The sequence below is a fragment of the Ochotona princeps genome, chromosome 14 (assembly GCF_030435755.1).
Source record: "Ochotona princeps isolate mOchPri1 chromosome 14, mOchPri1.hap1, whole genome shotgun sequence".
In the NCBI taxonomy this organism is placed as follows: Eukaryota; Metazoa; Chordata; class Mammalia; order Lagomorpha; family Ochotonidae; genus Ochotona; species Ochotona princeps.
This window is the reverse complement of record NC_080845.1, coordinates 32,743,081-32,757,287: the sequence shown is the minus strand read 5'-3', so window position 1 is coordinate 32,757,287 and position 14,207 is coordinate 32,743,081. Positions and strand designations below refer to the sequence as shown.

Below are 14,207 nucleotides of genomic sequence, written 5' to 3'. Positions count from 1 at the left end.
ATGGGTGCAGGGTCCCAAGGCCTTGGGCCGTCCTCGACTGCTTTCCCAGGTCACAAGCAGGGAGCTGGATGGGAAGAGGGGCCGCCGGGACCAGAACTGGTGCCCATATGGGATCCCAGAGCATTCAAGGTGAGGACTTTAACCACTATGCTATTGCGCCGGGCCCATGAGCACAGCTTTGAGTCCTAGCTGCTCTGAGTCTCTCCCTCCCTCCCTAACCCTGGCTTTCAAATAAATAAATCTTGGGGGGAGGTACGGGCAGAATAAAAACATCCGTGAGCTGTTGAAACAAACCAACCCTGAAGACAGACTGTCCTTTGGGCTTTTTGGTTATCTGAGCCAATGATTTTCCTAAATGGTAATAACATTTTTTTTTCTCAGCATAAGGAGTCCTCACATATCTTCCAACAGAGCAAGGAATGGGCTGCATCTGGATGCCTCAGGCTGCAAGTGAGGTAATGAATGGTTAAGGTCTACCATCATCATTAAGCCAGATGCACTCAGAGCTATGTGCTGGATCTATTAAAGCACTAAGAGTGCTTCTCCTTTAGTACAATGTGAAGGTTAGCAATGGAACTCCACTTCATTGCCAAATACAGAAAATATTTTATATACGTATATATGTATGCACGTGTGTGTATATATATGTATATATATTTTTTAAAGACTTATTTTTTTTTATTGCAAAGTCAGATATACAGAGAAGAGGAGAGACACAGAGAGAAGGATCTTTTGTCCGATGATTCACTCCCCAAGTGATCGCAATGGCCAGTGCTGCACTGATCCAAAGCCAGGAGTCAAGAACTTCCTCTAGGTCTCCCATGCCGGTGCAGGGTCCCAAGGCTTTGGGCCATCCTCCACTGCTTAACCAGGCTACAAGCAGGGAGCTGAATATGGATGGGAAGTGGAGCTGCAGGGATTAGAACTGGCACCCATATGGGATCCCGGCACATTTAAGGTGAGGACTTCAGCCATTAGGCCACTGAGCTTTTTTTTTTTTTTAAGAGAGAGTGAGAGTGTACCACATATACACAGAGATAGGAGATAGATCTTCCAGCTGCTGGCTCACTTGGAACATTCACAAAAGTTAGGGCTAGGCTAGACTGAAGCCAGGAGTTGGGAGGCTCATCATTGTCTCCCACATGGGTGCAGGGACCCAGGGACTTAGGCCATCCTCTGCTGCTTTCCCAGGCCAGTAGAGGGAGCTGGATCAGAAGCAGAATAGCTAGGACTCAACCTGGGGTCTGTATGGCATGCCAGCACTGTAGGCGGCAGCTTTAGTCACTACACCACAGTGCTAGTCACCAGAAATAATTTTCTGGAAAATACACACAAAAAAACCAAAAAAACTTAAGATTTCATTTGTATTGGAAATACAGATTTTGCAGTGAGAAGGAGAGACAAAGAGAAATCTCTTCTGTCTGTTGGTTCACTCCCCAAGTGGCCGCAACAGCTGGAGCTGAACTGATCTGAAGCCAGGAGGCAGGAGGCAGGAGGCAGGAGTTTTCTTCCAGGTCTCCCACGTGGATGCAGGGTCCCAAAGCCTTTGAGCCATCCATCCTCAGCTGTTTTCCCAGGTCACAAGCAAGGAGCTGGGTGGGAAGTGCAGTACCTGAGACATGAACGGCACCCATTATGGATCCCAGTGCATGCAATGCAAGAATATAAGCCACTAGGTTACTGCGCTGGGCCCTTCTGAAAAAAAAAATTTTTTTCTTGAACCTGGCACAAAGGCTCAATGGCTAAATCCTTACCGTGCATGTGCCAGGATTCCATATTCGTGTCAATTCATGTCCTGGATACTCCACTTCCCTTCCAGCTTGCTGCTGTTGGCCTGGGAAGGCAGCAGAGGACAACCTAAAGCCTTGGGACCCTGCACCTGTGTGGGAGACCCAACAAAAGCTCCTGACTTCAAATAGGCTTAATTCTAGCTGTTGCAGCCACTTGGGGAGTGAACCAGGAGACAGGAGGATCTTTCTGTCTGTAATTCCTTCTCTCTATAAATCTTCCTAATAAAAAATATAAATAAAGCTTGAAAAAAAAATTGGAGCACTTGAATCATCCTCAGCTGCTTTCCCAGACCATTAGCAGTTACCTGGGTTGGAAGTGGGGCCGCTGGCACTGAGGTGGCAGCTTTATTCACTATGCCACAACAGCAGTCTGACCCACTTTCTTTTTTATCCTCCATGTGCTGATTTTGAAGCCTCAAGTTAACTCACTGATTGACTTTCCAAGTCCCAACACCCTCATTAGGAGTCCTTTCCAGTCAATACTTGATTTCGTCAAAGGACATTTGGCATGAGAATAAAAGCCACTGTTGGGGCCAGCATGTGGCACAGCAGGCGTAATAAAGAGGTACCTGTGACACTGACATCCATAGAGATGCTGGTCTGAGTCTCAACTGTTCCATTTTCAGTTCAGCTCTCTTCTAACATACCTGGGAAAGTGGCAGCAGATGGGCCAAGTGTTTGGTGTAGGCCCTGGTCTCCCAAGGGTTAACTCCACAGCTTAGCTTGTTTCTAAGGGGTAACAGAATGGGCAATCTTGGCCTGATACATTTAGCCCCTGGCTTGAATGCAAGTTCCTCTTCCTTACTTCCCCTTTGTTAAGATGCCCCCAGGGGAATCTTAGGAGTTGCTTGAACATTGAGATAATACTGGGAGGGACTAGCCAGACTATAAAAGATGCAGGCTGACCCCAAATAAATGGCATTCTGTTTACAAGAGTGACCCACTGCATGTTGTCTTGTGTGTTGTCTTTTTGTAACCCTAGTCCCTCCGCTCGGCTGGGGGTACGCGGCAACGCGGGCGATGCCCGCAGTTTGGGACCCTGCACCCATGTGGGAGACCCACAAGAAGCTCCTAGCTTTGGACTGGCCCAGTTCCAGTATTTTGGTCATTTAGGGAATGAACCAGTGGATGGTTCTGTTGGATGCTCTGTTTCTTCCCTACTTCTTCTCCAACTCTGATTTTCAATTTAATAAATCTTTAAATTGAAAAGAAAAATGGCTCAAAAGAATAGCACAGGATATAATAAGTACATGATGGATACTGCTTTTTGACTTCCTGAAATTATGTTTTCACAGACTAGAAAGTTTTTTAACACAATAAAGATATTGATCATTTAAAATATTAGAAGGCTAGCTTATGTTTTTCTCTAGCTGAACTGAAAAATTAAAAATAAAATTCAGGGGCAAGCATTTGGCACAGTATTCTAGATGCTGCATTTCCTGCTGAAGTACCTGGATTCAGGTCCCATCTCTGCTTCCTATCCAGCTTCCTGAGATGTACTCTCTGGAAAATAGCAGGTCATGGCTGAAGGACTTGGGTCTCTACGACCTTATGGAAAATCTGAATGGAGTTCTGAGCTCCTAGCACTGGCCCGGCTCCCCCCACAACAGGTGTTTTGGGGAGTGAAACAGTTAAGTAGATGAAAAATTTCTCTGTGTAGCTCCACCTTCCAAATAAAAAGTTTAAAAACTTATTTAGCCGACTTAAAAAACATCAAATACAGGAAGCCTTCATGCACAAAAATGAAACTAACGTATCAAAGTCTGTCAGTAAGGCCTAACGGTCAGTGATTCTGTGAGGCTTTGACTTTTAACCATAAGGAACAGATGTACAGCTGCCCAGGCAAATCCCAGTACCTTTTCCTCTTATTTAGGAGATCATAAAGCTGTCCACAGTAGATTTCATAGAAACTGATCCACACAAAGAGGTGCCTTCTTGGCTGAGGAACTTCTAGTTGCCTGAAGATATCTTTGGCAGCCAGAGCGTAAAGTCCCGGGTTCTCATGGGTTCCTATCATGGTGTAGGTCTTTCCAGCACCTGTCTGTCCATATGCAAAGCAAGTGGCATTGCCTCTAGGGAAAGAACAATTTATATCCTTTATGTGTAATAAAGAACTACTAACCTACACACAGGTTTTTAATGAACAAAGTCAAGTGGAAATACAGAATACTTGACAAAACTCAACTACAAATAAACAACCCTTTAAGGAGAGGGAGGGTTTTAAAAGAGAAAAACATAAAAAGAAAAAAACATTCTCAAAGCAGTGTCTTCCTTCATGATTTTTTTTTCTTTACAGAAGTGATAACACTACATAAGACAATACTAGAAAATAAGGAAACAAAATAAAGTCAGTGCAAGATCATACATTACATTATATTTAGTTTTCACTTATTTTTGTTTCTTTGAAAGGCTGAGTGAGAGAGAGAGAGAGAGAGACAGAGGTCTTCCATCTGCTAGTTCACTCCTGAAACACCTGCAACAGCTGGGGTTTCAGGCCAGTGCAAAGACCTTGAAACTCTATATAGGTCTCCATTCTGGGTGGCATACAGGTGCCACCATTTGTTGCTTTCAGGTATACATTAACAGGAATCTGGATTGGAAGAAGAGCTGGGATTCAATCCCAAGTTGTCGCTGTCCTGCAGCGATGGACTTGGTGCATGGAGCCAATAATAACACGCATGGACTACTGACTGATGATCAATAGCCAAAATTTATTCAGGGCAACAGACTTTACACTGAGGGTCATATAGGATAAGGGTGGAGGTACTGAGCTTATCAACAAACCCATCAACTGTTTGTATGCTTTTGTCTGGAACTCCTTTTGTCTTGTATATTCCATCAAGTGTTCTCATACACATGCTTTGCACTCAACTGTTCTTATACAAATGAAATGCCATCAGGCATACAAAAGGTAGCCATTCGGCTGTTCTCATGCAAAGGTTATCCAATCAGTCACACAAACGGCACCCATTCAGTTGTTTTCATACAAATATTGTCCCATCAACTGTAATCCTGTGCTCCCTGACCTTCTAGGGTCACAATGTCCTCCTACACCAAGTACTCTAATAAGGTATTCAGGTGTCCTAAATAACATCTTAACCACTACCAATACCTGCTCTGTAAACAAGAACTTAACACACACACACACACACACACAAATTGAAAAAGCAGAGTTACAGAGTACAGAGAGACAAAAAGAGATCAATCTTCCATCCCACTGTTTCACTCTAAACGGCGGCAACCAGGAACTCAGATTCTTCCTGGTATTCCACATGGGTACAGAGGCCCACCAAGCACTTGGGCCATCTTCAGCTGCTTTCCAAGGTGCATCTGCAGGAAAATGAATGGGAAATGGGACAGCCAAGACTTGAACATGTGCTCTTATGGGATGGCACGGCATTGCAGGCAGCAGCTTAACCCACTATGTCACGACGCTGGATCCCGTAAACAAGGATTTTTTAAGAAACAGCTTGACCAACAGACACTTACTGAATTCCTGAATTCCATAGTAAGTGCTTCAACAGGTCCTAGAAAATATTGTCTTATTCTTGGGAAATGGAAAACTTTGGTGAATGAATTTAAAAGAATTGGGGCCAGTGTGGTGGCTCAACAGCTTGATCTTCTACTTGCAAGTGCTGGCATCCCATATGGGTGCCGGTTCTTGTCCTGGCTGCTCCACTTCCCATCCAGCTCTCTGCTTGCAGCCTGGGAGAGCAGAGGAGGATGGCCTAAGTCCTTGGGACCCACATAGGAAACCCCAAAGTCTCCTGGCTCCTGGGTTCAGATCAGTTCAGCTCCTGCTGTTGTAGCCATTTGGAAAGTGAACCAGTGGATGGCAGGTCTTTGTCTCTCCTCTTCATTAAATGTGCTTTTTCAATAAAAATAAATAAATACTAGAAGAAAAATACAATTAACATAAATGATATCATGCTGTAACAAACAGGATGGTAGTGATCATTCATATGAAAACAGAGAAAAAGGTGAGATTAGTATAAATAACATACTTGAAGAAGAGTTCTAAAGACAAAAACTAAGAGTGCAGACAGCCTCCACTGTAGTGCAGGAATAGTGTGAGCAGAGGCCACAGCCACAGAGGGGGTGGCAGGCAAACCAAATACTGAGAGAAAAAAGGCCTGGGTTCTGGTCTCTGACCTGCCATTATATGACTTTAGACAAGTCACATCAATCTATGGTCTGTTTCACTTTCTGTCAAGCTAAACCACAGAACCACCTGCAGAGTGCATAATCTGGGAGTGGGAGTGGCCTGGGAGGGAAATAGTGGGCTCTTCCCTCTTGGGTTACCACTCCCACAGAAGAGCAGGAAAACTAGGACAGGGGCTGGAGTGGCTAGACAGAGAGGCACCCAACAACATCCATGTGGGCTGGATAGTTGAGCTGTTTAGCTGGAACTAGGCTAAAGTCCATTGACATATGCCCACTGACATGTATGAGAGCCGAACGGGATGTGGGACAGACTAGACTACTCTGCTGCACATACTGGCAAACCAGGGTAGGGGGCAGGTCTGGTGAGGGTTATTGTGGGTCGCTTTGACTGGGCTGCAGCTCTCACTGGTTTATGTGAGGGCTAAGTGTATGCTGGGCAGAGTCAGGCTGGACTGCAACACCCATTGGTTCCAGTGGAAGTCAGGGCTGGAAACAGAACCAACCCAGCAATTGCAACCACCAGCTGATTGGGGCGATGGACTGTACCAGGCCCTGTACTTGCTAGTACATACAAGAATCTGGTTTGGGAACACCTCAGACAAAGTTTCTTTGGGGATCTCCCCAATAACTGCCAGACTCAGAACCCTAACCATGAAAAAACAGAGGACAGAACAAGTCAATCAACCACCTCAGCTATATGTTGGCAATGAAAATACTGGGCAAATTAAGACTCCAAGATGGACTTTGTCAATCGGGATTCTTCAATGACCTCATTGTGCTTGGAGTGGCGAGATTGGCAGCAATTCATAACTGGTGAACAATCAAAACCACTTGAGCAAGACCCTCGAAATATGCCCCACATCAGGGACCTGGGGTGGGTGGAAGACTGGGTGGGGCTGCTCCCTCAATATCCCCCTTTACCTCAGATACATGAAGGAAACAATATGGAAATAATAGCCTTACCCACTTTCCTATAGCCCTTGAACCTTTTTTTACCTAATTAACTATGTAAAGATTGTAAAAAATATAATAAAAAAAAGGAAAATGTTAAAAAAAAAACTTCAAATAAAAAGGCATCTCTAAGAATTTGTAAGTAATATCTAATTATCTATCCTATGCCAATGAAAAAATCAAGTGAGCTAGTTAGCCTACAGAATTCTTAGGAATAATATTGATGTAAAAAAAGTTCTGTGCAAATTTATACTCGGTAAATCATTTAAGTAGACACTGCATTTTTTAGAAGTCCAATTTAATTTAAATTTAGATCAAAACATAAATTAGCTTAATTTCAAACTGAAAATAATATTTACAAAGCAATATTTACAAAATATAGAAAATTAAAAGAGAAGCACACAATGATTTTCATACCCATGAAAGATGTGTTGAATGAGTGGGTGAGTAGTCTTCATGTAGACATCCCAGTTGGTACATGCCTCACCAAAGACTTCATCAAAATAAAAAACATGCTGAAAAAAAAATTATTTTAATAGAAAGAAATACATTATGGATTTTCTTCACCACTATTCTAGTTAATATGTGATAAAAGCTTAAACACATTTTAACTAATAATAACTAACTAGACCCGGCACAATGGCTCGACTGGCTAATCCTCTCCCCTGGCAAGCACCACAATACCATATGGATACTGGTTTATATCCCGGATGCTCCACTTCCATTTATGCTCCACTTCCATTTCTGCTCCCTGTTTTTGTGGCCTGGGAAAGCAGTGGAGGATGGCCTAAAGCCTTGGGATCCTACACCCACATGGGAGACCTGGAAGAAGTTCCTGGCTCCTGGCTTCGGATTGGCTCAGCTCCACCATTGCAGTCACTTGGGGAGTGAACTAATGGACAGAAGATCTTTCCCTTTGTCTCTCCTTCTCTCTGTAAATCTGTCTCTCCAATAAAAATAAATCTTAAAAACAAAATTGTAACTATGACAAACTTCAAGATAAACAGGCATTCAACAGGATTCTCTTTTGCTTAACTATCTGCAGACATGTCTTAGAATATAAAAACAGAATATTTGTTCATTCTTAAGGGATGCAAATTGGTATTAAATTGAGTCCCCTTAGATACAGGAGAGGAAATGCTATGAGTATTATTCACATGGCCCAGTTCATGCCAGCATATTTGAAAATTTGGGGGAGTCTTAGGCGAAGATTGCCATTCTATATAAATTACATAGTTTGGGCCCGGTGGTGTGGCCTAGCGGCTAAAGTCCTCGCCTTGAATGCCCCGGGATCCCATATGGGCACCAGTTCTAATCCCGGCAGCTTCACTTCCCATCCAGCTCTCTGTTCGTGGCCTGGGAAAGCAGTTGAGGACGGCCCAGTGCTTTGGGATCCTGCACCCGCGAGGGAGACCTGGAAGTTCCTGGCTCCTGGCTTTGGATCGGCACAGCACCAGCCGTTGTGGTCACTTGGGGGATGAATCATCGGATGGAAAATTTTCCTCTCCTTCCTCTCTGTTTCTCCTCTTCTCTGTATATCTGACTTTGTAATAAAAATAAACAAATCTTTAAAAAAATAAATTACATAGCTTTTAATCCTATGAACATTTATTGCCTAACTGCTAGAATGTTAGCAATAGGGCTCAGCAGCGTGGCCTAGTGGCTAAGGTCCTCGCCTTGATCCCATATGGCCACTGGTTCTAATCCCGGCAGCTCCACTTTCTCTCTGTCTCTCCTCCTCTCAGTATATCTGACTTTGTAATAAAAATAAAATAAATCTTAAAAAAAACAAAAAAAGAATGTTAGCAATAGGCACTGGGAGCCCAAGATATGACTCTAAGGATGTTAATCTATATAAGCATACGAATCACTACAAGCAGACCAGGTAAAATATGGGTGGAATTCAAAGGGAAAACATATTCCCTCAGACTGGCAGACACCAAGAGAAAGACTGTACCGAGACTGGGCCAGGAAGCAAAGTAGGGAAGGAGACAGATAGATAGGACAGGAGAAGCATGAACAAGGAATTTAAGGAGAAGGAGTTAACTATTAATGTTTAGGGAAAGTAAAGATTAATGCGGCTACAAAAGAGGAGGTGGGAAAGAAGAAGAGTGAGGTAGTAAGGCTAGACTAATGAGCTAGGACATGTCACAGGTTTTTCATCATCAACCTCAAGGGAGTGTATATAATGTTCACATTTAATTAAGTAGATAGTGGGGAAACAGTGAAGTACTTTGTAAGGGGAAGGATACCCTGAGCCATTTTACTACATTAATTTGACTTCACATTGAATGAAGTAGGAACAGGGACTCAAGCGAAAGTAATGAGGTACAAAAAGTCTAAATTGGATGAAAATAACAGAAATGAGGAGATGGACACATGAGAAATTTTACAACTAACTGAAAATGTGGACCTAGAGAGAGAAAGGGGTTGACGATGCTTTGCACATGAAAAATAGTGATAATCCAGAAGAAAGACATAGGAGACCCCATTGATTGGTCTGGAAAGCATTAATTCAGCGGCCATAATTAGTCACATAATTTAGAGGGTTACTGTGTTGACAGCCTAACTGTATCTCATTAGGAAACAATAATTTCAAGTTTGACTGAGGCATGATGACAGTCCACACACTATGAATTAGAGGTAAGACCCTTGCCATCTTTTGGCCCTCTCTAAATATTTTTTTTTAAAGATTTTATTTTTATTACAAAGTCAGATACACAGAGAGAGGAGGAGAGACAGAGAGGAAGATCTTCCATCCGATGATTCACTCCCCAAGTGAGCCGCAACGGGCCGGTACGGGCCGGTGCGCGCCGATCCAAAGCCAGGAACCAGGAACCTCTTCTGGGTCTCCCACGCGGGTGCAGGGTCCCAATGCATTGGGCCGTCCTTGACTGCTTTCCCAGGCCATAAGCAGGGAGCTGGATGGGAAGTGGAGCTGCCGGGATTACAACCGGCACCCATATGGGATCCCGGGGCTTTCAAGGCGAGGACTTTAGCCGCTAGGCCACGCCGCCGGGCCCAGGCCCTCTCTAAATATTTAAAGAATTTTTCATTTTAGAGAGTGGCCAGTAGATGGCAACTCTGTGTGTCTCTCTCTCCATCTATGACTGTCTCTTTTATTTGTATCTCTGCTTTCTGAAACAAATTAGACAAAAAATGAATTTTTTTAAAAATTCTTATTTGCAAGGCAACTTTATATAGAAAGAGAGAAGGAGTAAACTACAGGCCCACTCCTCAAAATGACCACAACGGCCAGGATTGGACCAGGGCAAAAGCCAGGAGCCAGCAGCTTCTTCCAGGACTCACATGTAGGTTCAGAGTCCCAAGCACTTGGGCCATCCTCTGCTGCTTTCCTAGGCCATCCTCTGCTGCTTTCCTAGGCCATTTAGCAGGGAGCTGGACTGGAAGTGCAGCAGCCAGGACTTGAACTGGTATCCACATGGAATACAGGCACTGCAGACAGAGGCTTAAGCTACTATGCTACAGGGTCAGCCTAAGAATGAATTCTTTATTGGATTATATGAAGATTCAGAAAACTGAACTTGTGTCAATTTACTGTGGTTCACTGTACCCTAAGTTCATTCTGTCTTGTGTACCATTACAATAGAAAGTAAATCTAATGGGGCATCTGAGAACGAATTGGGAGCACAAAATCAAGTTCACCAATTACAGAGTCCAAGTTACCAACTGAGAAAACAGGGCACAGCGTGGTAGTCTAGCAGCTAAAGTCCTTGCCTTGAATGTGCCGGAATCCCGTATGGATGCCGGTTCTGATCCCGGCGGTACTGTTTCCCATCCAGCTCCCTGCTTGTGGCCTGGGAAAGCAGTCGAGGACAACCCAAGGACTTGGGACCCTGCAGCTGTGTGGGAGACCAGCAGGAGACTCCTGGCTTCAGATCAGCTCAGCTCTCACCATTGTGGCCGCTTGGGGAATGAATCAATGGATGGAAGATCTTCCTCTCTGTCTTTCCTCCTCTCTGTATATCTGACTTTCCAATAAAAACTAACTAAATCTTAAAAAAAAAATGAGATAGGGCCCGGCAGCGTGGCCTGGCGGCTAAGGTGCCGGGATCCCATGTGGGCACCGGTTCTGGTCCCGGCAGCTCCACTTCCCATCCAGCTCCCTGCTTGTGGCCTGGGAAAGCAGTCGAGGACAACTCAGTGCCTTGGGACACTGCACTCGTGTGGAAGACCCAGAGGGGGTTCCTGGTTCCCGGCTTCAGATCGGCAGAGCACCGGCTGTTGCGCTCACTTGGGGAGTGAAACACCGGACAGACGATCTTCCTCTCTGTCTCTCCTCCTCTCTGTATATCTGACTTTGTAATGAAAATAAGTAAGTCTTTAAAAAAAATGAGATACAATGACTCTATGCAGATTGGTACTAATCTGTGAACTTAAGTGTTCTAAAAATGTATTATTTTAAGACCACTAAAATGTTAACTGTTGAAGCTGAGAGACAGGTGAGAGTTCATTACACTTGTGACTAAGCTTTCAAAAGATAAATAAGTTACATGTATTTGTTAAATCTAGCTTTAATAAACATAATTTATGTAGAATTCATATCTGGTCTCTAAGCAAGCAAATTATTGTTCAAATATCATAATAGGTTTTTATTCTTAAATATGATATCAAAACAAAATTATCTACAGATTTCTATAGACAGAAATATTTAACATGTCTCAAAAAGTAAGTGTCAGAATGAATATTTTATTTTTATTACTATTTCACTCAGTATATGGCAGTTCTTCTCCTGTAAATGCTCATAAATAACTTTAACATTTACTAATCAAAGAAATTGATATCTTTCAACAGGGTTTAGACATTGTTTTTTCCAGTGCTTCAAACATCCTTCATGAGATGTATGAACTTGAAAGATTTTTAATGTAGTTAACGTGTATATAATTCATAATTTCCTCTGCATCATATAGTTTTATTTGGTTACATTTTATCAATGAGGCTGAACCAATTTTGAACTTCATTTTAGTTTTGATATGGTCAAAATTTAATAGTTTTTAAAAAGTCTGTTTCATAAATTGCCTTATGAATTTATAGAATACCTCTGGAAAATACACTTAGAATAGAGAATATTGATTGCTTTCAAAGAAGAAAATGGGATTAGAAGAACATTTTCCACTGCTATCTTTCTATACCTTTTGATTTTGTTTTGTGTGTGTATATCAACCTATTTTATTTTTTTAAATTTTAAAAGAGGTGAATCTATCCTATTCAAAATTTTTTAGTGTCTTTCTTTTAAAAATTTTTTTTCGTTTGAAAGGCAGAGCAAGAGACAGGGTGAGAGAGAAGAAGAGAAAGACATATCCTCTGCTAGCTCGCTCCCCAAGCAGCTCCAATGACGGACACGGGCCAGGATGAAGGCAGGAGGCAGGAACTCTATTGGGATCTCCCACGCGAGTGGCAGGAGCCCAACCATCTGCTGCTGCCAATCTAAGTACACTAGCAGATAGCTGGATCAGAAGCAGCACAGCGGGGACTCAAGCCAGAGCTCCAAAGAGGGATGCTGGCATCGCAAAGAGCAGCTTGTCCTGCTGTGCCAATTCAGCACTAAAATTTTTTAGAACTCAATTAACAGTAGAAAATATTAAAAATATGGACTAAAATGGAGATGAAAACAAAATTACCTGTAATTTTTTTTTCTTTTTTGAAGATTAGCTATCTAGAAGGCAAAGTTACAGAGAGAAGGGGAGACACAGAGTAACTGTCCATCTGCTGTTCCATTCCCCAAATGGTTGCAATGGCCAGGGCTAGGACAGGCCAAAGCCAGGAGCCAGAAATTTCATCTGGGTCCTCAAGATGGGTGGCAGAATCCCAAGTGTTTAGGCTGTCTTCCACTGCTTTTCCAGGTACCGTAGCAGGGAGCCGGAGTAGAAATAGAGTGACTGAGACTCAAATTGGAGCCTTTATGGGATTTTGGTAGCAGCTTAACTCACTGTGCCAACAATACCAGTCCCATCTCTTTGCCTTGCTAATTTTTTTATATCCTTCAACTCAATCTTTTTTCTACATACACACACACACACAAATATATAAATAGTATATAACATTTTTCATGTTATATAATATATATTACAAATATAATATATATATTTAAAGCTTTTTTCTTTATTGGAAAGGCAGATTTTTTAAAAAAGATTTTATTTATTTTTATTGGAAAGTCAGATATAGAGAGGAGGAGAGACAGAGAGAAAAATCTTCCATCCGATGATTTACTCCCCAAGTGAGTGCAACAGCTAGTGCTGCACCGATCCGAAGCCAGGATCCAGGAACTTCCTCCAGGTCTCCCACGTGGTTGCAGAGTCCAAGGCTTTGGGCCACCCTCGACTGCTTTCCCAGGTCACAAGCAGGGAGCTTGATGGGAAGCACAGCCACCGGGATTAGACCCGGGGCCCATATGGGATCCTGGCGCATTTTAGGCGAGGACTTTAGCTGCTACGCCATGGCGCCAGTCCCCGGAAAGGTAGATTTACAGAGATAAGGAAACACAGAGATAAAGATCTTTCATCTGCTGGTTCACTTTCCAAGTAGCCACAATGGTTGTGGCTAGGCTGATCTGAACCCAGGAGCTAGGAGCTTCTTCCAAGTCACCCACATGGGTACAGGATCCCAAGGCTTTAGGCCATCCTCAACTACTTTCCCATGCCACAACTAGGGAGCAGCTGGGACACAAACTGGCGCCCATATGGAATCCCAGTGGTTACAAAGCTAGGATTTAGTCACTAGGCTACTGGGCCTTTCTGCATGTATTTTTAAGAACTTGAAACACATAATTGTTATTTTTTACTCATGTTAATATTATATAGGATAGCACATTACATGTTACTAAGTAAAAAGACTTGAAAAGACATAATATTGGGGCCAGTGTCATGGTGTAGCAAGGTAAGCTTCTTACTGCAGTGCCAGCATCCCACATCGTGCAGTTCAAGTCCTATCTGCTCCGCTTCTGATCCAGCTCCTTGCTAATGGCCGGAGAACGAGCCGAAGATGGCCCAAGTACTTGGGTCCTTATACCTATGTGGGAGACCTGGGCTGTGGACTTGTACAGTTCCAACCTTTGAGGCCATCGGGAAAACAAGCCAGTGGATGGAAGATATCTCTCTCTCCTCTTTAACTATTCCTTTCAAATAAAAAAAATAAATATGCCTTTTTATAAAAAGATATAATATTTAATTAGGCACACAGACCTATTGTTCTAATTCCTAAATAAGTTTAGAAATAAAACCCAAAGAATATAGAACCAATACTTATTTAGCACCCATTTGCTATGAACCTTTTCTTCTTTCT

General features: G+C 42.9%; 1 protein-coding gene across 2 annotated transcripts in view; it reads right to left on the bottom strand.

Moving 5' to 3' along the window:
* KIF24 (kinesin family member 24) overlaps positions 1-14,207 on the bottom strand; it is a 65,484-nt gene that overhangs the window by 27,224 nt on the left and 24,053 nt on the right. For both annotated transcript variants that reach the window (XM_004581216.2, XM_058672667.1), the window contains exons 4-5: positions 7,323-7,420; positions 3,647-3,862 (exon numbers count right to left, since the gene is read on the bottom strand). In XM_004581216.2, the coding sequence (XP_004581273.2) occupies positions 3,647-3,862; positions 7,323-7,420 (314 nt within the window). The remainder of the gene's footprint in view (positions 1-3,646; positions 3,863-7,322; positions 7,421-14,207) is intronic.